This window comes from Cyanistes caeruleus, chromosome 13 (genome assembly GCF_971803275.1).
Source record: "Cyanistes caeruleus chromosome 13, bCyaCae1.hap1.1, whole genome shotgun sequence".
Lineage (NCBI taxonomy): Eukaryota > Metazoa > Chordata > Aves > Passeriformes > Paridae > Cyanistes > Cyanistes caeruleus.
In genome coordinates this window covers 1,482,504-1,507,457 of record NC_141713.1, presented here as the reverse complement: position 1 = coordinate 1,507,457, position 24,954 = coordinate 1,482,504, and the positions used below count along the sequence as shown (strand labels likewise).

Sequence of the window (24,954 nt, the reverse complement as noted above, 5' to 3'; positions counted from 1 at the left end):
CAGATTCCAAGGACAGCTTCTGTGGGAAATTGGGGTGTAAAGCAAGGCTGTTTCTCCTGCTCTGTAATCTCCCTCCTCCACAGCAGCTGTCCCTACCTGGAACAAGCCCTCAGCCATGCTTCAGCAGAGGAGGGAGAGCCCTGGCTCCATGTCTTGGTCTCCCCTTCCTTCTATTCCTCCCCATCTCTGTGTCCAAAGGGCTTGGGGTGAACTCTTCACAGCTTTTCCATGTTTTACTAAAACCCAAGGGTACAATAAAAAGTGAATATCCTTGTCTTGTGCATAGGGAAACTGAACATAAATGGTGAACACAGACCTTGCTGTCTAACTAGGAAAGGTCTGCAAAGCAAAGTGGATTTTGCTTAGATCAAACCTTCCTTTCCCTTCAGGGAATCAGCTGCCTGTTCCCAGGAATCTGAGCAGTAAATAGCAAGTTGCTCCTGTGGGATTGTAACAAATATGAAGGGACAAAGGTGGGTTTTTAAAAGAAATCAGCAGCGCAGGCCAGAGGCTGTTCCAGAGGAGAGACATTCCTTTGGCCAGGATGGTTGTGTGAGCAGGGAGGAATTCTCAGGAGCTGGGAAACCTTTCCATTTGTGGAGTTGTGTGGGTCACATTGGTGTTGTGTGCTCTCTCCCCCTGGCAGGAGGCAGACTGTGACCAGCACTCCCTGCTGGATCGAGCTGCACCTCAACGGCCCCTTGCAGTGGCTGGACAAGGTCCTCACACAGATGGGCTCCCCCAGCATCCGCTGCTCCAGCGTCTCCTAAGGAAACTCCTCCAGGGGCCCCTGGCGGGAGCAAAGACTCGGGAAAACCCTTAGCAAAGGCATAGTAAACAACTCCCCAGTTACTCAAGCGATGAGAAAAAAAATCTGCTTCAGAAACAAAAAAGAAGTGGGTTTTCTTTGTTTTGTTGTTGTTTTTAAATACCCATTTAAGCCACTTCCACTGAAACTGTCGGCACTTTGGACGGGATGCTCTGGGGCCGCTGCAGTTGGAATTTGGAGCTGGAGTTGTGAGGATAAGGAGCTGGAGAAGTTGTTTCAGTGGAGAGCAGGCAGTGCCCACCTGGCTCTGGGGCTGTGTGAGCACACAGGAGCCGTCCCAGCTCCAAGGAAACTTCCCCTTCCCTCACACAACTCCAGGCTCCTGCAGCATCCCGGGAACAGCAGAGCTCGTGGAACTCCAGGATGGGAACACCAGAGCCCGTGGGACTGCGGGATGGCTCCTGCTCGTGCATTCCTTCAGCACCCACCTGATCCACACTGGATCAGCAGCAGCAGGGGGAAGGAGGCATTTCAAACACCCTGAAGAATTCCCCCAGGAGGGTTCCGAAGAGGAAGGAATTTCCACGCTGGACTTGCAGCAAGGAGGCCTTTCCTGGTGCCCTCATGGATCAGCCTGGGTTCACACGGAGCAAAAGGCCCAGTTTGAGGCTCCTCCTGGTGTTGCTGCTCCCTGAGGGGCAATTGTCCCATGGGGAGCCCTGGCTGGAGCAGCCCAAGCTCTGCTCTCTGCAGCCTGTGTGCATGAACTGCAGCAGGGCTGGGCTGTGTTCCCTGCCTCTCCCGAAGCCCCAGGGGTGTCCAGGGGGAGCAGGGATGGAATGTCCGGGCCTGGCTGCCAGCGTGGAGCACCCCTGGAGGAGGGAGGATCCCGTGCTGTCACATGCAGCAGCCAGGACATCTCAGACACAACCAGCCCTCTGTGAGAAACTTGTTCCAGCTGATGAAAATGCTCTAAGATGTGTTTTTGCCTGGAGAAATTGGGAGAGTGTGTATTTACTTGTATTATAAAATGTTCATTTTAAACATACATGCTCCAGACTGTTTAATATTTTTTATCCCTGCAGCAACTGTCATGGCAAACAACTTCCACAACTGGAAAAAAAACCCTTAGCACTTGTTTTTATGGTTCACATTTGCCAAATAAGTCTCATAACTTTGTCAGTGCTGTCCAATTATCTGTTTCTTTATATCTGCAGTGAATATCTTATGCATTTGTGCCAAAATATTAGAGGGGGAGGGGAGAAAGTGATAATCAGTTTCCTATGGAAATCTTTTTTTTTTTTTCTTGTTTTTGTTATCTATGAAAGACAAACAAGCTGGATGTGGCTGTGGGAAGGACTGACTGGGATGGACTTGAGGATGGTTTTGATAAAGCTTTAGTCCTGTAAACTTCAGTGGGAGTGCCCTGATCCACCGGGGGAACTGATTGGATCAAAGACCCACCAGGAATTTCCAGGCACCTCCTTTTCCACCTGCTCGTTCCTCTGAGACCTGTGCCAGCCTCTCGTGGTTTGTCAAGCCCCACCACTCCCGGAGCTGAGGGGACCAGATGCCAGCAGAACAGATCCCAGAGGCCACTGCTGCTGCTTGAAATGCAGATGAAGGGATGGTTCGGGGAGTTTCCTTCCAGAAATGAGGAATTCTCTTGTTTAAACATCTGAAATGTAAATTCTTAAATGACTCTCAGTGGTGGACATGCTCTGGTGACGCAGGACTTTGGAATATCCTCTGGCAGAGTCTGGACTGGAGATGTTCTGTGCAGCACAAGCAGCACTGGAGGCTTTCAGGGTGTTTGATTTGTTAAATTTTACAATGTGTCTGATCTGAGTTACGCCTCTGACTGCACAGACTGGGGCAGGAAGAGGTCTGTATAAAACAGGATTTTTTTGGGCCATTTACAAAGCGGGTCTGTTGTCACCGTGGATTGGTTCAGCATTGGTTCAGATGCAGGTTTCTGTCATGGCTGCAAAGAAAAAATTATCCTGAATTTTGTAGAAATATTTGACTTTTGGTTGTTTAAATGAGAGAGGAAAAGATCTGCTCTGTAAAATGGCCCCAGGTTTCCTCCACGAGTGTCTTATTTTGGTGACAAATGTTGTTGTTGTTGTTATTGTCCTCATAATCACAGAGGAAATTGGACTCCTGTGCCTCCTGCATTAACCACAGAAATGTCCTCTGCAATTCCAGGGGCAGGGATTACAGGTGATGCTGTGAGCAGGAGCCCAGCCTGATCCAGGGGCCACGAGTGGGAATAAATCCCAGCTTTAAATTGTGCTTTAATATGAAACCTGCACACAGAGTCACCTCCTCAGCCAACCTGGACTTCCACTGGGAACCAGAGCTGCAGCTCCTTGCTAAAGAATAATTAATTGCTGACCATTATTAATTGAGGCCTTTTGAAACTCAGGATTCAGATGATGCATAAAAACTTTGGTTATTCTCCCCTCATCCCTTAAGTAAAATGACTTCCAGTGGGAAATGTGAGCTGGCCCAGCAGTGCAGTGAGCTCGAGGGGAGATTATCTCCAGTGCAGCATTAATTTCCTCTCTCCCCTTTGCTTGCTGCTCCCTGATTTGTAAAAGCTCTGGGGGTTCTGGAGTGACAGGAGGGGATGAGGCTGGGCTGGGGTGAGCCCAGGAGTTGTGTCCACACTGCCCTGCACGGTTACAGCTGCAGGGGCTGCAGATGGAAGTGAATTCCAGTTCCTGTGGCCTCCAAGGACAGGGAGCAGGGGTTGGGCTGGGATTTCTGGAGGCAGCAGGGCCCTGAGGGCACGGGAGGCTTTGTTTGATTTCTCCTAGAACCTGATTAAAGCAGCTTTGGTGTGGAGCTCAAAGGGATGGGAGCAGATTGCAGCTCCAGGCTGGAATATCCTCTCATTTCATGGCAGGCTGGGCTCATTTCACAGGATTTCACCCATTTTTGTTCCTCCAGAGTCAGCAGCAGGACCTTTGACTCTCTGGTGTGGCTGCACCCAGTGCTTTCCAGGCTGTGGTGATCTGTTTATTGTTCATGTATTGAATTGCAGGTTGTATTTTGTGTTAAGCTTGTCTTAGGAGTAATCCAGTGCTGTCCATTTGAATTAATCTCCAGCAATCAGTGTGCATATGCGCAAAGATGGAGAAATCCCTTCATAAGGTGTTTCCCAGGAGCTCTGGCTGCCCCTGTGTGCCAGGACAAGGCTGAGGGAGCCCCTGAGTTACTCACAGCTTCCTCCCCATTGGATCAGCGTAGTTGAACCCTGCAGGGTGAAGGATGTTCTGGACTCAGCTCAGGCAGCAAGTGGTGACACCTGTGCCTTGAGCTGCTTCCTGACTGGAAAAGCAGGAAGAACCCAGCCCAGTGAAGGATTTCAGCCACGTCCCACAGCATCCAGGAGCTCTCCTGGCTCTCTGAGGTACTGGCGAGGCAGGAGGATGGAGTTTCATGGCTGAGCTGAGCTGGGATGAGAACCAGGCCCTCTCTAGTGGTGGCCTGACCAGCGTGGTTGAGAAGCTCAATGTTTTTTACTGTGTATCTGCTTTTGTATTTATGTGTCTTTCTCAAATATTCAGATGAATCCAATATTTAATTTTTAGCAGAAGGGGCAATTAAGGACTCAGAGTATTAAATACTCCATCTGCTCCTTGCTGACGATTGCTGGAAATGAGGAGTTGATGATGTGAGAACAGAGCTGAGCACAAAGCGCCCCGAGCCCTCGGGAGCCGCGGTGCAGAGGCTGCACCGAGTCAGGGTCCCAGACAGGCCCTTTGTGCTCCTGAGGCTTTGATGAGGCTTTAAAAACCAAACCCTGTTCCTCCACAGCTGCTTGGCTCACCTCGTGCCCCTTCTGGAGCTGCTTGGTTCCCCCTGTGCCCCCTCCAGGTTCCTCTCCTGGCTGCAGCCCCGGGGTGTGAGTGCAGGCCTGGCCCTGCAGGGATCCCCGGGAGCTGTGGGAGTTGGGAGTTCCTCCCTGCTGCTCCGTGCCCTGCTGTGCCCCCTCCTGCTTCCCCCGCAGCGTTCCTGCGTTCGTTACTCCAACTGTCCCATGTACGCCCTCCCCTTTCCATGTGGAACTGTAAGGTCTGATTTTGACATTTTAATAAACTTTGATTTGAAAACTGAGGCTCGTGAGCTGATCGGGCTGTTGGAGGAATGTCTTTAAGGGCACAGATTGACAGTTTGGGTGTTGCCATGACGGTAACTGGGACACAGCAGCTCCTTAGGTTTGTGCAGAGAAGGTCGTTCCCAGGAAAACGCACAAGAGCTCAGTGACAGGTAAGACCCTCGTCTTTTACAGCTGGGACAGTTTTGTTCAAGGATTTAAAGCCAAATATATAAAAAATAATTTAAAAATTGCGTTTAGTTCTTTTAACTAACGGGACTGAAGGGTGAGTAGAAGTGGAGTTCTGAGCTCCGAGGATTTACTGTGCAGTTGCTGGGGAAGTCAGACACAGCTGAGCATTCGCGTGTTCAAACTGCTCCTGGAATTCCTCCCTGGGGCTGGACCTGGGGAGCTGCAGAGGAGCATTCAGCGCTCCGCCTGCAGTGTCCTGTCAGGAGCAGACCCTGAATTCCTGCCGTGTTTCCATGGAGGAGCTGCAGTTCCGTGCTGCAGACACGAGTCCAGCCAGCAAATCCTGGAGAAAAACCTTCAGGAACAGAGACTCCACTTTCCCCCCTCCCTCCCCGAGGGCCCTGCCGTGGCTGTGCTGCGTTCCTGGTGGGAGTTTTCCTGATGAAGCCCCTGGAATTCTGGCTGTCCCTGCTGAGGGGCAGAGTTCCAACAGCCCAGGGGTGAGGGTGGGCAGGGCAGGTGCCATCCCGGGGGACAGTGACAAACCCCTGGCGTTGCAGGGCACAGAGCCCCGGGAAGGAGCCAAGGCACAGCGCGATCCGTGCTGTGAACTCCTCACGGCCCCCTGAGGCTTTCGCTGGAATTCTCTGCTTTGGGGTTGTTTTTCCTGACAGGATTTACGAGAACACTTTTTCCACTCGGGTTTCCAGCCGTGTGGTAATGAAGGGTCTGGTCCAGGCTTTGTGCTGCGCTCGCCAGAGCTCGAGCAGGGGATCCGTGCAGAGCTGGGGGCTCTGCTGCTGTCACCTGGATCCCAGTGTCCCAATCCTCCCCACTGGAAACGGGCGGGGGGAGCAATTACAAACCTCAAAGCCTCAGCCAAAATAAAGAGTGACTTTGCCATTGCCTGGGATGTGTGGCCCAGGCCAAAGCTGGGTGACAGCGCTGCCTGAGTGGCAGGGAAGTCTCTGCCATCCCAGAGCTTCAGTGCAGCCTGGCCTGGCCAGGAACACGGAATGCTGGAGCTGGGAATGCCAGCCCAGGACTCTGGAACTGGAGCTCCCACCTGGAGCAACGATGGCAAAGCTGGAGCTGTCCCTGCCCCTGGCAGAGTGGGACTGGGTGGCCTTTGAGGGCACTTCCAACCCAAACCACTCTGGGATTCTCTGGAAACCAACTGGGAATTCTTTTGTTGTTGCTGCACAAAGAGCAACTGAGTGACAGACACAGCTTTGCTCTTCCGCTAATGCCCCTTTTATTCATTTCTGTAACTTCTTATTTTGTAAAGAAATTCTGTAGCCAAAACCAAAGGGTCTCTTCAGAAAAAAAACCCCAAACAACCCACAGAAAAAAAATTAACCACCAGCAAAGTAAATCTTGATTTTAAACCACAGCACAACAACCTCAAAGGATTACTAAATTATTTCCCAGTGTCTCCAGCCACACTTCCTGCATCCATGATTTGTGCCCCTACAAACAAGACCCATATTTACAATAAATCATGTTTGAAAGACTTCTGAGTATGGGAATGAGCTGCTGCTCCTCATAAAAAGGGAGCAAAGCACTGGGTTTTAATTGATATGATCTCATTAAATTTAAAAACACTTCTCTATCACATGTCTGAGGAATGGGTTTATAAAGTGTCCAAGTCCCTTGTTTTCTTCCCTGCCTCCACGCCATTCCCTTGGCACTCTGGCCATTTATCACCATTGCACAACAAGGATTTAAAAAGGGCAGAAAGAATCTTCATCTCCCAAAATCCAACGTGGAAACCATTCCCTGCTTGGAATGAGCCACCTTCAGGTCTGTGTTACATTCAATGTGCCGGGAAAAACTGTGGAGAATGGGAGAAGGCAGAGTTCCCCCCTTGGGAAGGTGTCCCTGGCAGCTTTCCTTGGCTGGCCCTGTACTCCAGGAGAATTCTTCCCAAACCAGGTGTTTCCTGCTCCTGCTTCAGCTGAGAAACACTTCCCAAACTGCCAGTGAGGCTTCAGTTCTTGTCCTTAAACGCTGCAGTTTTGACCCAGGAAAGGATTCCCAGCATTCTGAGAAACCTTTGCTTCATCATTAAAAGGGAATTGACTGTGGAAGTGCCTGCAGAATGTAAACCCATCAAAAATCCATGGCAAACCCGTGTCCTGGGAATTGGGAATTTAGGGGACATTGGAAAAGTTCATTTTGAAATTCCTGACTGAGGGTGCTTAACAGGGTGGATTTTCAGATTGATAAGGACAAATTCTTGGGGCCAGACTCTTCCATCTGGGAATCTGCTGGATCCTCTTCCCACTGACGCACTCCCTGTGTCTGCAGCAGAGGAGCCAGGGTGGCATCTGCCCTTCCTCCTCTCACTCCTCCCCAGGCTCCACCTTCCTGCCGTGTCCGTGACTCCGGAGGGTCTGTGCTGCTGTGGAAGTGATCCCAGGAAAAGGGAGTTCCTGCTGGACACACAGGAGTGTGGGCACTGAGCACACCCAGGGCAGGAGGGTTGGGGATGCTGAGCACAGAACAGCTCTGCGCCTTCTGCCCGGCCTCGCAGGAGGTTCGGGCAGGGAATTCCACCCCTGGAGCAGAGATCCGGCATTTCATCCCTAGTTTAGTTCCTAATGGGAATCCAGGGAGTGAGGACAACACCTGACATTCCAGGGCAGGCCCCCATCCTTCCACAGGCAAATTCCAAGCAGAATCCGAGCCTGAGGCCACTTGTAATGGCTTTGGCACTTGGCAGGACCGAGCTCCCAGCCCTGGCACAGCGACTTCCTCCTCGTGGCTCATCCAGATCCGGCTCCCAGAACTGGGAAAAGCTCCATGGAACCACCCAGGAGCCCCACAGCTGAAAAATGGAGTTTGGAATTCAGGAGTCACTTCCCAAGCCCCAGCCCTGTGTGCAGAGATAACTGGGAGCACATTTGTTTATTTAAACCCCAGAGAGGAAATCATAAAAATGTTCATTTGAAAAATGTAAACTCATCCCTATTCCCTTGAACCACACACGTGTCACCTTCCAAAGTCCTGTGAGAGAGGAGAAAGGCCAGTCAGACAAAGCCTCTGGAGCCAGGAGATGGAATGTGGGATATGGGGAATGCTGTCAGCAAGGGGAGCAGCTACAGCTAAATGGGATTTTTGGCAATGAACACTAATTGAGGGAAGGATGATTCCTTTAGGATTGCTCTGGCACTTCCAGCTACAGAGGAATTCAGTTTTCTTCATCCGAGGAGAGACCTTCGATCTCATCCCTGTCTCCTCCAATCGCCATCCAGAAAGCTTTGGCCACCTACAATGGCAAAAAAGATGGGAAAAGGAGAGAATTCCCATCAAATGACTGAAGGTTTTGTATTTCCCATCCAAAGAGCAGAAAATGAGCAGCAGCTGAATCTGGCAGCCAGGTCTGTCAATGTAACAAATCCTCTCTGAGGTTAAGGAATTTCAGCAACAGAGAGATGATGGTTCAGGTCATGGGAGGCACCTGTGATACAAAACCTGTGCTAATTAAGGCTTCATTAAATCTTCCAGGAGATCCAGACTTTTCCATTGACTTGTGCAAGCTGACCAGCACCCCCAGGGCTCTCAGTTCAGAATTCAGAAAGGGGAAAGTTTTTTTTTTATGGCAGTGGGGTGGAATGAGCTGATCTTAAGGGTCCCTTCCAACCCAAACCATTCCAGGATTTTATGCTTTTCTGATATTTCAAACTTCCAGGTAATTCAATTTTTGGGAGATACCTGACAAGTCTTCCCTAGGACTGTGTGGTTTGTTCTCACTACTCTTAATCCAGGAACCCTCCAGGAGCAGGAACTGTGGCTTGGAAAGAACAAACCCATTTTACTGATTTCACTCACCTTCTCTGCGTGCAGTTTCCTCTGGTGGTGAGGCAGCGTGGCAGCTTTGTCTGTGGGGAAGGAGAGGATTTGGGTTGTGAAGCTCAGGAGTGAGCAGGGACAGAAACTCCTCCTGCACCTGGGTTTGGGAACTCCCAGAGCAACATTTGCTGCTTTCAAGAGCACAATCAAGATGAAGGGGAAATGAATGGAAAGAGCAGTTACTTTTAAAGGACTTCAGGCAGGAGAACAGGAATTTCACAGCTTCCCAACTCACTCCTGGCTGGTTTTCCTTGGTTTTCAGAATGGTTTTGTCTGAGCCCCTGGAGGAGGTGCCAGAGCTCAGGCCTATCTCTCCTGGTGCGTTACCTTTCATTTCTTTCAGCTTTGAGAAGAGCCTTTCGAAGTTCTCCAGGTCCCCATCCCTCGTGGTCAGGCTGGCCAGCTCCTGGATGTCCATATCCAGCATGGGATCTGAAATATAGCTTGGTTGAAGGGAAATTATTCTGGTTTCTCAGCAGAAAACCAGGATTTTAACAGCTGCAAATCCCATTTGCAAATTCCAGTGTCACAGGAGAGAAAGAAACATTTCATTTACTGATTGCTCATACACATAGATCATGGCATTGCTACTGTGGTGATTAATTTTATGGAATAAATCCTTCCCTGTGAGGGAGGGCAGGTCCTGGCACAGGGTGCCCAGAGCAGCTGGGGCTGCCCCTGGATCCCTGGAATTGTCCAAGGCCAGGCTGGATGGGGCTTGGAGCAGCCTGGGAGAGTGGGAGGTGTCCCTGCCATGGCAGGAGGTGAAATGGGATGGGATTTAAGGTCCCTTCTAACCCAAAATATTCCAGATTCCATGTGAGCTTATCCAGTATTTAAGATTTCTTGCTGATTCCAGGATGCTCCGTCCAGAAACAGCCAGAGAGTGAATCAGAGTGATGAGCTGTGCTGGGACCACAGCAAACACTCAGCTCTCACACACAGCTGGAAAGGAATTCCCATCCCCTGGAATGTGAAGTGATTTAAGGACTCCCCTGGCTCTGGCAGTGCCCCAGTTTCCCTGAGCAGGAGCCAGGTGTGGATGCTCACCTGCAGCACTGTCAGGCTCCAGGCTGTTTGTGCCAGCTCCATCCTCTCCACCATCGGACTGGGATTCTTCCCTGTCTTCTGGGGATGGGTTGGACTGCCAGGAAACAAAGATATTTCAGTATCCAGTAATGCATGAAAAACATCAGCAGCGAATCAGGTGCTTCCTGCTTTTCCTTCAAAACCTTGCACTTTATCTCCAAGTGTTACTGCAAAACCTGTACCATGGAAAGCCACTTCTGGCACTGCATGAAGGGGTTTCAGGATGGATTTGTTGGGTTTTTTTCAAATAACACCATGAAATGACAGGTTTTGTTTTGCCCAAGAGGGGATAATTTGGATATAATCAAACCCATCGTGAATGGAGTTTTTAGTGCTCTTTCCTGTGGCTCTGTGGCACAGTGGGGAGGTCCCAGACACCCCCCATGGATGAAGGGAGGGCCTGAGCATAGCAGGGACCAGGAATTACTGGAATTACTGTTTACTTCTGTCTCGGGGGTCTCTTCACAGCCACGGCTCCTGTTTGCTCCTGCCAAGGTGCTGAGGAGACCAAAGCCCTGGGTCCTGTCTGCAAAGAGAGCACAAAGTGCAAAATTACTGCAAGTACTGGCACTGGCCAGCTGGGACAGGGAGTATTTCTCAGCACCACGGAAAACTGCGCTTTTGGAACACTTGAAAAATAGATTTTAAGCAGAAATTTCACATCATCTCTAAGCTTTAAACTGCATTAGCCATGTTTGCTACTACATATTCCCCCCAAAGAAGAGATGTGTGAGCCACAGGAGATGCGGGATCTTTTTAAAGCTTGTTGGAACTGTCTGCTCCGTTGGGATCTGAGCTGGTAAATTCCAGACGAGGCAGCTGGAAAATGCAGCAGCAGAATTTGCTGTTCCTGGTGCCCAGGTTTAACCTCCACGGGAAGCAGCACCAGGTTTGAGGCTGGATTCAGGAAAACGAAAGCCTTTGCTCACACATGGTCTGAACGGGCTGAGCATGACAATGATGGCAAAGAAAATTGTTCAATATTTAATTCAGAATTCCTGGGTGGATTCATCCATCAAATCCAGGGTTTCTTCTCACTGCAAGGTGCTCTGGGCTCTCCCCACTGCTGGCCCAGGGTGTACCTCAGTGCTGTTTTAAAACCCAACCTAAAAAGTGATTTCATACCTAAACAGTCATCTAAGATAATAAACGTGGTGCAGTATTTTTCATTTAAACTGGCTATATTTTTAAACCTCTTTTATATAAAAATATGTGCATAATGGGTGATATGATGAGGTGTTTTTTTACTAAGTCAGATTTTTCTAAGTCAGTTTACTACTCAATACAAACTGGCCTTGCACTGAGTAGTAAATATTTGCAGTTACACAAGGCACTCAGGAGATTTTTTTTCTGCAAACCTTTGTATTTTAGTCAACTAAAACTGAAATAATGTGAAGTTATTGTACCAGAAATAGCCAGGAAACAATGATTCCTGCCAGAAGAAAGATTTAATATTGCTTTTTAAAAGAAGTATGTTCTAAATTATTACACTCATGACTAAACTCTAGACTCAACTCTTGAGGTGATGTCATTTGGATGCTCTGTCCAAATTTCCTTGCCATTTCTCCAGACTCTCATTTTGAGGGGTTGGATGTGTAACTGAGCCCATCCAGCACTCACATAAACACATCTCCATGAGAGGATTCCTGAGCCCCCATTCCCAGTTCCCTGCTCCTGATCTGTTCTGCCCCATCCCTGGCAGGGATTTGGGGCCACTGGCTCTGCTTTATCCCCTTCTGCTGCTTTAACAGATCCTGGCCCAAGGGGTGGGAAGAAGTGAATCAGTGGAGCTGAATGAATTCCCTGGAAAACGTTCAGCTGCCCGTGAAGTCCGTCAGGTCAATGAACAGGAACTGGAGGATAAAAGTTTGGGATTTGCACCCCAAATCAAAGCAGCTTCCCCAAGTTTCATGGGGCTGAGCAGAGAGCTGGCTTTGGGGAAGCTGTGAAGATGGACATGGAGCCAATTTCTGAGTCATCTCAAGCAAGGTTGGACACTGCAGTGCAGAATGTCCTGGAGAGGGAACATTCCCACACTGGCAGGGTGGATGCAGTGATCTAATCATGGACCTCGTTCATAGCTGGGATTAGTTTGTCCTGCACAGAAAAATGGCAGTGGCTCCATCTTCCCTCCTCCAACACCACAGAACCTCAGCCAGAATTATTACAAATGTCATCCCCTTCTGAAAAACCTGGAATGTGCAGCAGGGATCTCTAACAGCAGCTACTTGTCCCTGGATCTGTGGTTAGGGAGGAGGCAGACACAACACTTGGTTGCAGGCACACCCTTGAAAAACCCCTTCCTATTAAGTCCTTTTATTGGATGTAAAAGTCATTTCAACTTCTGGGTGCAATTCAGGAAGTGGGTGATGCCTTACACAGTGTTCTTAAGGCAGCAAAGCCAAAAATGAGCTCATCCATTTATTGGAGGAGTCAGTGGCTACGATGGAGCCCAGAGCAGCTGTGGCTGGTCCATCCCTGGCAGTGTCCCAGGCCAGGTTGGACAGGGCTTGGAGCAGCCTGGGACAGTGGGAGGTGTCTCTGCAGGGGTGCAGTGGGATGGGATTTGAGGGCGCTTCCCATCCAAGCCATTCCAGATTCCATGCTCTGTGTGGTTTCACAGGAATCACTCATGATGATGCTCTGAGCATGGATTCAGCATTCCCAGATTCCTGTTCTATAGCCAAGTGTTTTCCATTGCCTTTACCTATTATTCCTCCAGTCTGTCTCCAAATGACACATGGTGATCCTTACACATAAAACTGGAATTAACACATCAAACTCCACAGTTTGTTTAAATGGCCTCCCTAACTCAGGTTAATTGGCTGTGATTAGAGCCAGGCTCATTCCTGGCCCCACCTGAGGTGAGCAGCTTCACCTGGGATCACTCAAGATGGGATTTAAGCAGGAAAGAAGCTGAGCAGCCTCTTCCAGAAGGCTGGAAATGGTTTCTCTTCTTGCCACAGAGGTTCTTGCAGGGACAGAGGAGGCAAGAGCAGTTTAATACTGCTGTGGGGAGGGAAATGTGTTACCTGGAGAATCCCTCGTGTATTCCTACACAAGAAAGCTTCCAGAGACTGAAGGGAGCTCCAAGGCCTGGAGAACCAACTTTACACCAGCTCCAGACAGGATTTGTTCTGGGAGACTCCTGGTAAGACTGTTTGTTTGGCTTGAGTAGAGAGAATGCTGCTCTATTTACTCACAAAGCTCCTGGCATTGGTTACTTGATGTAAACTCGTTTCTAATTCAACTGTGTTACATTTAATAATTATTTTTTATGGATCTGTGCGAGAACAATGCATTTGGTGGTGAGAGGAAAAAAACCTGAAATTTAAAATTTTAATTAATAGGTGTGTGAAAAAAACCTGCAGCTTGAGAATTGTGTTGGGGCTTAATGCAATAAAATAATGTGGGGTTTCATATTTTGTGCTTGAAGAAAGTTATTCCTGCTTTGTCTGTAAATTTAAATTCTCAAGGAAACGGGTTTTTGAATTAAGGCAATGCTGTAGAATTAAGGCTACACCTAACAGTGCTGTGAGTATTTGCTACTACACATTTACTACTGGAGCTCTCTCAAGGTCTCTGACAACCCTTCCCTGCTTGGTTTTCAACCAGCCAGGAATTGCAGATCATCCAGTAGAAAAGCTAAAGTTGGATTGACATGGCAGCCAGTTTCTAGGATCTGGAGGAAGCTAAAAACAAAAGATATGTTACAGGTTGTAAAAAGTTTTATTTTAAGCAAAGTGAGCTCAATGATTTCCCTTTGAAGGCACAGTCAGGCTGCAGCACCTTCCAGATATAGCTCACTTCCTGAGGGCTTTGTGGTGATACAGCAGCGCTGTGTTCAGAGAAAATCTGGATTTTTCAAGGAGTCTGACCTTTACAGAACACACCAGTGATGTGCAGGAATTTCCCCCCTGTGAAGAACTGAACATGTGACTAAATTCTGCTGTTCTGTACACTGGCATCTGCCAAATACAGGAAATAAGTTGTTAAAAAAACATTTTTAGCACAACCTGACACCATCTGCCAAAGTTCCCTGGTTCTCTGCAATGGTTACACTGAATCAGACCCCACCTTTACCTGATGGGGAATGAGAAGTCCTCAAAAAGCTGCATTAAAAAATGGAGTTTAATAATTCTCATCCTGCTTTTAGTGAGTTCCAGCAAGCACCTTGCAGACACAGAAATTAACAGCAGCCTCTCTCTCAGTGCTTTAAATCATTCCACAGTTAATTGTTGTGGGAAGGGAGAAGCCACAGCAGTGGGAAATGGGACATCAGGGAGCAGAGAGGTGTTGGAAGGCTGGTGGTGGGATGAGGCTTTGTGAACATGACATTTCAGGCCAAGCACTCTTTAAGAGTTTCATCTTCCTACATTTTCTGCAGCAGTTTGTGTGATTAGAAAAGTAATTAAAGGTGTTCAAGTAAATGGAAGGATCTACACTTGCAACCACAGCATTTCCTTTTCTGATGAGTCTAAGGCTAAAGTGATTTTTCCAAAATTCTAACTCTACCTGATAATCAGCTTTCTCAGGAAATTATCTGGGGTTGCCCATTTTTTGCAATTTTGTCAAAAATTTCTGTGGTTTCCATGTACTTGAGTGGGGTTTTCTGTAGCAAAAACATTCCTTAAATGTTTTGACACGGCTCCTTTGCCAAATCTCATCTCTGCACTTGCTATTCTCATCCCTAGTTCAAAAATTTAAAAAAAAAAACAAACAAAAATTCCCTACAACAAATGTGGAGTTTAACCTTTACTTCTACAGTGAATCATGGATCAGTCTGATAAAGCTGATAATTACAACCTATTTCCTACTAGAGTTTGGTGGAACAAACTTTGAGTTTTCATTGCAACCTGCAAAATCAATGGAATATTTAACTCAAATTATTGTTAGAGTGCAAGTTAAAGTAGAGAGGGAACAGAAACAGGTGCTGGAACAGGAGGAAGTTTTCCACAGAAATCCTTTCCTGTGAGGGTGGTGAGGCCCTGGCACAGAGAAATCGTGGGTGGGAAGTGTCCAAGGCCAGGCTGGATGAGCTTGGAGCATCCTGGGACAGAGGATGAGATGAGCTTTGAGGTCCCTTCCACCCCAGAGCATCCCAGGATTCTGTGCTAGATCTCACCCACGGCCTGTGAGTTCACCAGGCCATCAAGGGAGGATGAAAGCAATGCCTGAGCCCTCCTGTTCCCTGGGGAAGGTGCCAGAGTGCTCCAGCTGTGTCCAGCTGCTCAGTCTGAGCTCCTGATAACCCCCAGACCCCAGCAGAACCTACCACCCTTCATCACCACGTTGGACCAGACGTTGGCATTGAGGGCCTGCACAATGCGCTTCACTCCGGTGGACTCGGGGAAATCATCTGCACCAAAACACAAAGAACAACTCTAAAAACTCCTAAAAATAACTAAAAACCATAATGTGCCTCCAGAGGTGGGGCTGAAGGCCTGGCCCATCTTCTCACAATCATTTTAAATTCTGGTACAAAACACACATTTTCCACCTTTGATTCGTGAGAGGCCAAGGAAATGGAAATTAATGCCTCATTTCTTGGGCTGAGTTTCCAGAGATAATGAACTGGGAGCTCAGCACTTTGCAGAGATCTAAATCCTTTTTGTTAAATATTTACCAGGAGGCCTACATTAAGTAAGATCTGAGTAAATTTTATAGTAATAGACAAGGAACTTGAATCTTTTACCCCAAGATCTTTTACAATGCTCTATAGCACAGAAATATTTTAGAAAATAGATATTAGAATTACTTTTTCTATTAAAAATTAAAGAACTTGAGACAACCATTTAAAAATGGTGTGTTGCCTGTAAAAAATGGAAAGGAATATTGTAAAACTGTCACCACAATATCCATCTCTGAAAGTTCCAGTAATCCTGGGAATTACAGGAACTTGAAAGCCCAGGGAAGCATTATTCAGATTTTAATTTATTTACTGAATAGATCTAATACCACTTTGGATCAAGTCAGTTTTCCCATTTCCTCAGTTTAGTCAGCTTCCCATGTTTGTGCAGGTTGACAAAGGGAAAAAAAAAAAACCCCAAACAATCCTTTGAACACAAAATGTGATTGTTTGGAAATCAAACTCAAGTGACTCAGGGACACGTGCAGTAATTGAAACTGCCTTTAGAAATGAATTTAAGGCTGAAATCGGATTTTTTGACCTCTGTGATGCTGCTGCTTGGTTTGATATCAGAATCATTATCAAGAATCTCAGTTTAGAGCTCTTGTCCTGACTGTGCAAACAACTGACAATGAGTCAAAACAAAAGTTCCAGTTTATTTGAGATGAGCTGTCTGAAATGTCAGAATTTCGAGCAGAGATTGGCCCAGTGTGTTTACAGCATCTGCTGTGCCTTTTGTAACTCACCCAGAATGTTTGTGGGGTAAATAAGTTACTCACTGGAACACAGTTCCTCCTCTGCATGAGTCACAGTGAATCAACTACCAGATTAAACAGTTTGGAAAGAACATGTATCCCAATATTCCAAAAGTTAACATCCTGAGTTGTTATTGTTCCCATTATTTACATGGTAAAGAGCTTGTTCTTTACAACAATTATTCAATAGGAAAATAACTTGATTTAAGGTTACTATTTTTAAAGCATTTAGTATTTGTTTAGTCTAAGGAGTCTTTAATTCTGATTTTCCTGGTTTCTGTGAATCGAATCTGTGAATCTCCCTCCTTGACTAAAGAAAAAAAGGAAACATTTTTAAAGGATGGTGTGGAGAGAGGGAGAGACTTCTCAGCTACTCAAAATCCAATTTTAGTAGGCCTTCAAAGGAGGGAAAGGAGTGGGATGTGTTCTAGCTGAGGACTTTACAGTGATTTTTGGTGATTGCAATGTGCTTGGATAACTTGAAACAGAGCAAATGTTAGTGACTAATTCCTCTCCAGCCTGCAAATGCACTCAGTTATCTCATTTTATTCCAGAGAGGTAAGGTGTAAATGCTTTTTTGTGTCACTGAAGTGAGGAGATAAGGCTGATGCTGATAAGGCTGTCAGGAAATGCACAGTCACTTTTCAAGAGTGGAACATCACACTTCTGAGTCTTCTTGCTGTTTTTTTTTTTTCAAGTTAAAAATGTTGGGCAACCAGTGATTCTGAAACTGGTTTTGTTTCCTGTTTAACAGCTCGTGTTGCTCTGAAATGTTTTTAACAACCTGACATTTTCAGCCTATCATGTCACTGTTTGTACCAAGATAGTATTAAAATAGTTTTTAAGTCTTTTTAAAACTAGTATTTTTCTGCCCTCTTGCACAAAGATTTTCTAAGTGGAATACAAACTTCTGATGTATCAATACAGCCCTAGGGCAGTGCCAGCAAAAGGAGCAGATATTATTTTTACGTAGGTGCTGCATAAACAGCAGCTGGATTTGGGAGGGGACAAATGGAATTTCTCAGAGGAAATAACCTCCTCCTCCTCCTGACCTTTTATAGCTGAGACTAAGCCCCACCACCCCGGAGCATTCCATGCTGTAATCATGTGGCACATCAACAATTACAAGGGGCATTATTTTCTTCAGAAGATATTTTGGGGCACTTTTTCATTCTCAAAATGGCAAGAGAAGCAGCAGACCTACCATCTTCATCAGGCAGCTCCTCAGGGCTGAGCTCCACCAGCTCAAAGCCATGCTTGATGCACCACTCTTGAGCTTTCTGTCTGTTTACACCTAAATTGGGAGACAAAAATGGGTATTAAAGGTGCAGATTTGAGACTGGTATCAGCATATTTATCAGAATATTTAGCTGTGTTTTATTCCCTCAAAGTAGTTTGCTTGTTCTGGAGTGTATGGGAAAGTGTATAGCAGCTGGCATGGATCCTCCATTCACTGTGGATTCCAAAATTAGAGTTGCACTCCTCCTTGGAACTGAGAAACAGAACCAAATGGTTTTGCAGAGGGTACAATATAAGTGTGAATGAAGACTTCTGTTAAGTCTGGGTTTGATACTGAATAAAGCTGCAGGGACACATCTGCACCTCCCAGTGCTGTTGTCTAGAACCACAGCAAACCTGTGTTCAGTCTCCAAACGGAATTAAGTAACCAAGTCCTCCCCATTTTTCAGCAGGGTCCAGCAGCACGAATGCCTTTTAGTGCCCCTGCAGTGGCTGGACACAGAGCTGAGCAATCAGGTAAAATTCTGATTCAGTTTTAACCACATCCCACTGAAGGTTTCAGCTCCCAGAGTCACCTGCCTGTGCTCTATCAGCTCTCCAGGCCAGCCTCACCCAGACTCAGAGAAGCAATTGTTGATGTAATTAGAAAGTCAATTATTATGCAGGTTAATGGCTCTAAGTGAGGATGGGAGTTCTTTGGGTTTCCTACCGTTCTCAGACACTCTGTCACAAACCAGGATCATCACTTCTGGCAGCCACTCTTCTGTCAGGGGAAGCCATTCAGAGACCCCCTCCAGTCCAGTTTTCTACAGGGGAAAAGAATTCTTAGAAATACATCCTACAATACTTTAGTTTTTAATGGTATTGAAATTGAATTATATAAAGAGATAGTTTTGTTTGGTTTTTTTTTTTTGTCTCAACCTTTCTGGTTTCTGCTAAATCAGTTTTTACTGCTGCTGGTTTAGTAGAAGCAATTTTGGGTAAAATGTACTGAATTTTATGTCTAGCTCCCTAAATTTTGTCTGTCCTAAAGGAGCCTTTAAGAAGCAGCACCAGCTAGGAATAAAGCTGGAGATGCTGAGCTGGATTTGCCACAGTGGCATCCTGACTCCTGAAAACCCCTCTTCCAGCTGGAGGAGAGTAGTAAGAGAAGGAAACTGCTGCTATTGTTAGCAGGGAAATTTAATATTGAGTATTTAACACTGATCTTCTGCCAAGGAATAGAACAGCCCAAAGGGGATGGATGGAGAATCTGATTTATGGTTCTCTCTGTGATAAGGCAGCCACATGAGGGATGAAGCAGGAGGATGAAGCAGAAGAGCCTTACTGTTGTGCTGTCGAAGTACACAACAAATGCCTGCACAGCCTCAGCAATCTCCCCAGTCACGTGAAATGTGTTTGGGACCACACAGAGGTGGATATCTGCAGAGTAATATTTGTTATCTATCGTCCAGGGGTAGAAATTCACTCTTCCACTTGTTATTGCACCCACAGTAAGGTCATCTTTTCCTGTGATACCTGCAGGAGAGAAAATGGATGAGGAGGAGGGTAAAACCAGCATCAAGAAAATAATTTGTCTAGAGAAGTACAGTGCTAATACAGATCTGTCTTTACTATAATTCAACTCCATTTGTTACTCTGTCACAGATTTTACTGCTTAGCTTTCAAAAGAGTTTATTTTCTAATTTTCAGCATAAAATATGGCCCAGGAGTTGCAGAAAGCCTTTTGTTTTCCTGGAAATGGCTTTTCAAATGTTAACCTCAAATTTAGTACCTGCAAACAGGATGTATGGAGAGAAAACCTAAACTTTATTACAACCATGTATGCTCACTGAGATGTAAAGATCTGTTTAACTGTGACCAAAACCTGAAGGCAACTAATGAGAAAATAAACCCAGTTCCTACGATTCAGTTTAATTCCCATTAAATTCCATGTAGGAGCTCAACCATTAAAATCCAGTGCTTTGCTCAGGTGCTGCCAAAAGCCCTTCAAGGCAGGAACCTGCCCAGGAACACTCCTGGAGCTGAATTAAGAGCTGGAAGCAGAGCATCCCATTACTCCTTGAGGGAAAGGCCAGGATATCTTGTTCAGGCTGGATGAACTCGTGGACACTTTGGAACACAGGTCAATTATTTATAAAATGGACTGAGTCATGCAGAGTTGCCTTGGGCAGCAGAAGAGTTAAAGGATAAAGTACATGGCTTTTCAAGGATTTGTATTTTAAGGTACTGAGAGAGAGTTCCTGGAGCTGCTGGAACAGGCTGTTCCCTGAATAGTCTGGAGATGAATTTGAATTTATCTGTATCTTATTAGTATAAAGACAGGAAAACCTCCTTGCCAAGGCTGCAGTGATTTTTACAACTAAACTGCAAAGCTGAGGAATAGATCTGGTGAATGAGCACAGGGTACAAGGCAGGGAGAGCTGTAAACCAGGATTATTTGCAGCCCTGAGGAGGAGATGGAATCTGGGGGAGAAATGTGACCTTGGAAACAGAAACCTGTAGCCATTTCCTACTAAAGAGGATGAAACAGGAGTCTCCTCTCTGGGTTTCTTAAAATAAGAAGTACCACATCTAAATGATTCTTCCAGGCTCAAGTTTTATTTTATTTTGGATGGCAATTATTTTTCAGAGTAACTGGTCTTTAATCAGGTGATATTCCATGCTAAGATTACCCACCTCACTTTGGAGCTGGGGAACCATGATCCTGGATCCCAAACCAACCTGGATTCTGAGCTTTGTATTCTCAGAGGTTTTATTTTGAATATGATATAAATTTCCCTTTACCCATGTTCTGACAGTTAAAAATAAGTAACTAAATTAAAATCCGTCTGAGCTAACAGAATTGCAAGTCAATGCCACAAGAGGCTAAGAATAAAAGGGTCCACAGAAATTACTGAAACCCAGAAAATAAGCAGTAAGACTGATGGAGGAAAGTGGGGTGAGGAAGAAAATCAGCTCTAAAGTCACTTGAGTCAGTCACCCTAACAAGGATACAAAGGGAAAGAACTTTCATAAAAGGTTTTCAAAAGCTGATAGGAATTTCGCATTTGCTTTGTAGGGGATACTTTTTTTTAGAAGAGTTCATGGACAAATTTAGGTCTCAAAGCACTGCTAGAATGAGGCCATGTCCCATTTCCTATTACCTGCTACTTGTTCCTGTATTTTAAAGGGTTTTCTTTCATCCCATTGTGCTGCTGATTACCCATCCTTCATCCCGAGATTTTGCCAATTCCCTGTGAAACTTCTTTCCCAGTAAAAATGGATATTGCACACTAAACTCAAAGGGCTTCAGGAACTTGGGGAAAGGATTCAGACTTGTGTCTCAGGCTGCTTGTGGGATTGTAAGAAATCACTGCACAACAGCCTGATCACTCCTGGCAGGAAACTGAGCAGCTTGTCAGGAGTTCCCTCCAAGAAAAGTCACTTGGAACAATTAGATTTTGGTCTTTAAAGCAAAAGCAGAGACTACAAAAGAAATATACACTGCAACTCAAACTGTTCTCATTTGATGCTGGAATTAGTTTTAAGGGCTGTATTTACCACACCAGCATTCCAGAAACTTCTTTCCAAGACAGCCTGGATTTTAATAAAAGCAGAAAATCCAGCCAGAATAGTTTGGTATTTAATTTAGAGAGTATTGATCAGAATAAACTCCTAGAAAATTAATATGGCAAAAGATGGCTTGTCCAAGTGAGCCCTTATGACTCCTTTTTCATGTGAAACTGCTCAGCCTTTGAAAGTGTCAGTGGTTTGCCATGCACAGAGCCTGGAAAGCCACGTGAGTCATTGTGTGAGCACAGCAGGAGCCAGGTCCAGCAGCAGCAGCTCCACAGGTAACAGCAATGCCAAAAACACACCTGGAAAACTCCATGGCACTGACAGAGCTGCCTGGTGTCACCCAAACCAGCAGAGTTCAGGGTCCCCTGGGGAATCCTGTGCCTGCTGGACACTCTGGAATGAGGCTCCCAGTGTTAGCAGTGGCTGCAGACAGGCTGGGTTTGTGTCCCACACTGCATAAAAGCATTTGGAGCAGCACAAGCTGCCTCATCCCAGGGAATGATTTGAGGCCATTTTTGGCTGCTCCAGCATCATCCCTGGGTCATGACCTCCTGCAGCTTCCAAAGCCCTGTCCTGCAATAAGATCACCACATTTGCTGGATAATTCCCCTTCTCCAGTTTATCCCATGACTGATTTTGCTCTTTTTGTATCAGAAAACCATTAAACAACAAACAGCAACTGACACACATGATCAGTTCATGGCTCAGTCCAGTAACCGATCCTGGCTGGTGTCACACAGCTCCAGAACTTCCAAACTTCTCTGGAATCTCTCCAGAGGAAAAGGTTTCATCAGGCATCAGTCACTGACTTATTTTTCAGCAAGTTCATCAGTTGTGTCCCTTCTTCGCTCCAAGTATTTATAAATTTTAATAAAGCAGGCAATAGTTATGACCAGTATTTTTGGAAATTATTTTCAGCTATTTACAAAAATGTTTGCTCCTTTTATTGACTTAATCGACTTTTAATTTCATATTTTATCATGCAGACAAGATTATGATTTTGAACACAAGAGAGGACATGGCAATATTGTAAAATTGCACATCCCATTTTTAATGCTGAGTCTTAGTAAGTCTTCTGAAAGTGCAAAAACTTTTGAGAAAGCAGAGTTGAAAACCAGAAATAACTTTTCAGAAGACTTAAACAATCACAGAACCACATGTAGCTCTCTTGCAATAATTTCCCTGTTCTTTAACACACAAGTGGTATTTAAGCAATTTTAGCACATTGCCTAATAATATTTTTTTTAATTATTACAACTTATTTTTGTGTTTTTTTTCTCCAAAGGGATTAAGGTATTGACCACTCTTCCTGGTGTTTTTCTGATTGAATAGATATTTTAAGAACATAATGCCCTAAATGCTCCCAAATCTCAGAGTTGTCAGGTACACTGAGTAGTTCCAACATTCTGGCCCTTGAGAGCCACCTGGTGGAATAAACCATAAAAAATACTCCTAAAATTACACCAAGGAGTAAAGAGAACCCAAATATGCTGGGGAGGGGGAGGAGGGGAGTGGTAAAAACCCAAAAACAGAAGGAAGAACAATCACATCAGACAGCATGAAAACTGACCCAATCTTATTTGCTGTTTTCTGATAAATATATCACAATAATAACAGGCAGATCGATGTTGAGCACTTTAAACAGGTTTGTTTAGCCACAGTGTCCCATGAATTAAAGCAATAAGAAACCTGCACAAATAAAATTATATCTAGCAAATGTACCATCAGCTGCTTCTCATCCTCAAGCCATTTTACATTTAACAGGAGGAAAACTCTGGAAAAGGTCTTGGAATTGACCTGGAAAGTTCTGACAGGGTGTTTTACCAAATCCTTCCCACTGCTGCGCTGTCCCTGCCAGTGTGTCCTTGAACATTTTACAATCTACAGCATCTGATTTAATTTCATTTGTTATACAAAGCAGGGACATAAAATGCTGATGGTATTTATTTTATCAAATGATTTGATTTCTTTCAGGAGGATTTTAATGTAACCCAGTCAGAGGACACGCAGACAGGACTCCAGTTTTCGTACTCGGAGCAGTGGAAGCTGAGACATTTCAAAGTGAGTACCAGTTAAAAAAAAATTGAGCTTAAATTGTATGACTTTCTCAGATTCAATAGCTTTTTGCTCACCTACCTTTTCTACCTGCTTCATTTCACTATAGAAAATAATCAAAGGGGAAGCCTAGAGGAATCTTGAAAAATTCCTTCTAATTTGCTTATACCTTCCTCAAAAATGAGCTAATAATAATAATATTTTTTGGTGTGGAATCTTTAAATAATTCAGTGTCATGCAGCTGCTTTGACAGAGAAGCCTTTGACTGCAGATCTTGTACTTTGACTTTTGTTTCAAAATGTGCTTTAATGAGGTGGAGGGAGCCAGTTCTGGGGAGCAGCCCTATGCTTGGTGAGGTCCTAAGGAAGAATTGCTCAGAAAGAGATAAAAACAAACCCAGAGAAGGGATGAGGGAGTTAAGTTCTACATCTCAGTGTGCACAGCAAACTGTTCATGAATTCCCTAAAAACCAGGGCTGTCCTAACACGGGGAACTCACCAAGATCTGAACAGCTTCTTCCTGGAATCCCCCGATTTTAAAATTACCAGAAATTCCACCATGGTTTCCTCCACTATCAGATCTTATTCTTGTGTTCCCCTTTTGAGCCATAAAAATGGCAAGTGGTTCCCAGGAAGACCACTTCCTACCGAATTAATTCCATGTATTCGGTACGAAGTGTAATCTGCAATTCTACCAGCTGCAGAACAGACAAATTTCTTAGCTTTTCCTTTTAGTCCCCCCGCATTGAGAAACCGGTGAATGATTTCCCTATAGCACTAAGGAGGTTCCTGACACCCTCAGCAAGGGGTCGGGGACTGCGTGGCTGCCCTGGGAGTGATCCCTGAGGGGAGAACTGCGACCTTGGTGGAAAAACGAGAACCTGAGGGGAGAGCTGAGATCCTGAGGGGAAAATCGGAATTCTGAGAGGAAAATCTGGACCTAAGGGGACGGCAGCGACCCTGAGGGGAAAATTGTGACCGTGAGGGGACGGCAGCGACCCTGAGGGGGAAACTGCGATCCTGAGGGGAAAACAGCCCCCCTGAAGGCCGGGGCTGGAGGGAGCCGCTGTCAGCCCGATTCCCGGGGCGCAGGCAGGCCGCGGCCCCCGGTTCCGCCCGCCTGGACGCCGCGGCTGCCCCGACTCACGTTTGACGAGCTCCTCGGGCGCGAAGCCCGCGGCACAGCTGGTGAGCAGCGCCAGCGGCCGCGCTCCCGCCGCCATGGCGCCCGCGCCGCGCCCCTTCCGCCGCGCCGCTACCACCGCCCGCGGGGGGGGCGCCGGCGGGAGGGAGCGGGCGGAGCGCGGGCTCGGCCCCCGCTGGATGCGCTGTTCCCCCTCTGGCTGCGGGGCTGATGGTGCGGCCCGGCCGGCGCGTCCCGTTGCCGGGTGCGGCGGTGCCGCCATGGCCGCGGTCGCAGCCGGGCCGGCACGGGCGGGTGCGTTCGGACAGCACCGGCACCTCCCTCCCCGGACCGGCCTCTCCTGCCTCGGCAGAGCAGCCAGGACACCCCGGGTTATCCGTCAGCACCGCGGGTCAGCTCTCGGCTGAGGCGCGATTGTGCTGAGGGGACGGGGGATGCGCGGGGGTTCGGCCCTGCCTGAGGGGCAGCGGCTGGTGCGTGTCGGAACAGCGCTTGGACTGTGAATACTGCGGGTTTTGAGACCTCGGAGCTGCTTAGTTAACAAAAATACACAGTTTTGACA

The 24,954-nt window shown here is 46.4% G+C and overlaps 3 protein-coding genes across 48 annotated transcripts in view; 2 read left to right on the top strand and 1 right to left on the bottom strand.

The window, feature by feature from the left end:
- SMAD3 (SMAD family member 3) overlaps positions 1-4,890 on the top strand; it is a 67,402-nt gene extending 62,512 nt beyond the window's left edge. For all 4 annotated transcript variants that reach the window (XM_086849671.1, XM_086849670.1, XM_023933775.2 and 1 more), the window contains one exon: positions 647-4,890. In XM_086849671.1, the coding sequence (XP_086705797.1) occupies positions 647-770 (124 nt within the window). In that variant the 3' untranslated portion in view covers positions 771-4,890. The remainder of the gene's footprint in view (positions 1-646) is intronic.
- The window catches only part of IQCH (IQ motif containing H), a 71,768-nt gene continuing 51,694 nt past the window's right edge, over positions 4,881-24,954 (top strand). For 7 of the 43 annotated variants that reach the window (XR_015275979.1, XM_086849665.1, XM_086849629.1 and 4 more), the window contains exons 1-3: positions 12,940-13,161; positions 18,083-18,149; positions 23,169-23,255. Coding sequence is in view for 7 of the 43 variants with exons in the window: in XM_086849665.1 (XP_086705791.1) it covers positions 13,034-13,161; positions 18,083-18,149; positions 23,169-23,255 (282 nt within the window). In the remaining 36 variants the exon portion in view is untranslated. Of the gene's footprint in view, positions 5,048-12,837; positions 13,162-18,082; positions 18,150-23,168; positions 23,256-24,515; positions 24,924-24,954 lie in introns of those variants that run through there. The other 36 variants (XM_086849650.1, XM_086849637.1, XM_086849644.1 and 33 more) reach the window with 17 other exon arrangements.
- On the bottom strand, positions 6,298-24,521 carry AAGAB (alpha and gamma adaptin binding protein). Its single transcript, XM_086849672.1, has 10 exons — positions 24,396-24,521; positions 18,961-19,151; positions 18,343-18,439; positions 17,599-17,688; positions 15,286-15,369; positions 10,454-10,536; positions 9,972-10,065; positions 9,249-9,353; positions 8,901-8,950; positions 6,298-8,337 (listed from the first exon to the last, which is right to left on the bottom strand). Exons 1-10 carry the CDS (start codon positions 24,469-24,471, stop codon positions 8,260-8,262), a joined length of 948 nt encoding a protein of 315 aa, XP_086705798.1. The 5' UTR covers positions 24,472-24,521; the 3' UTR covers positions 6,298-8,259.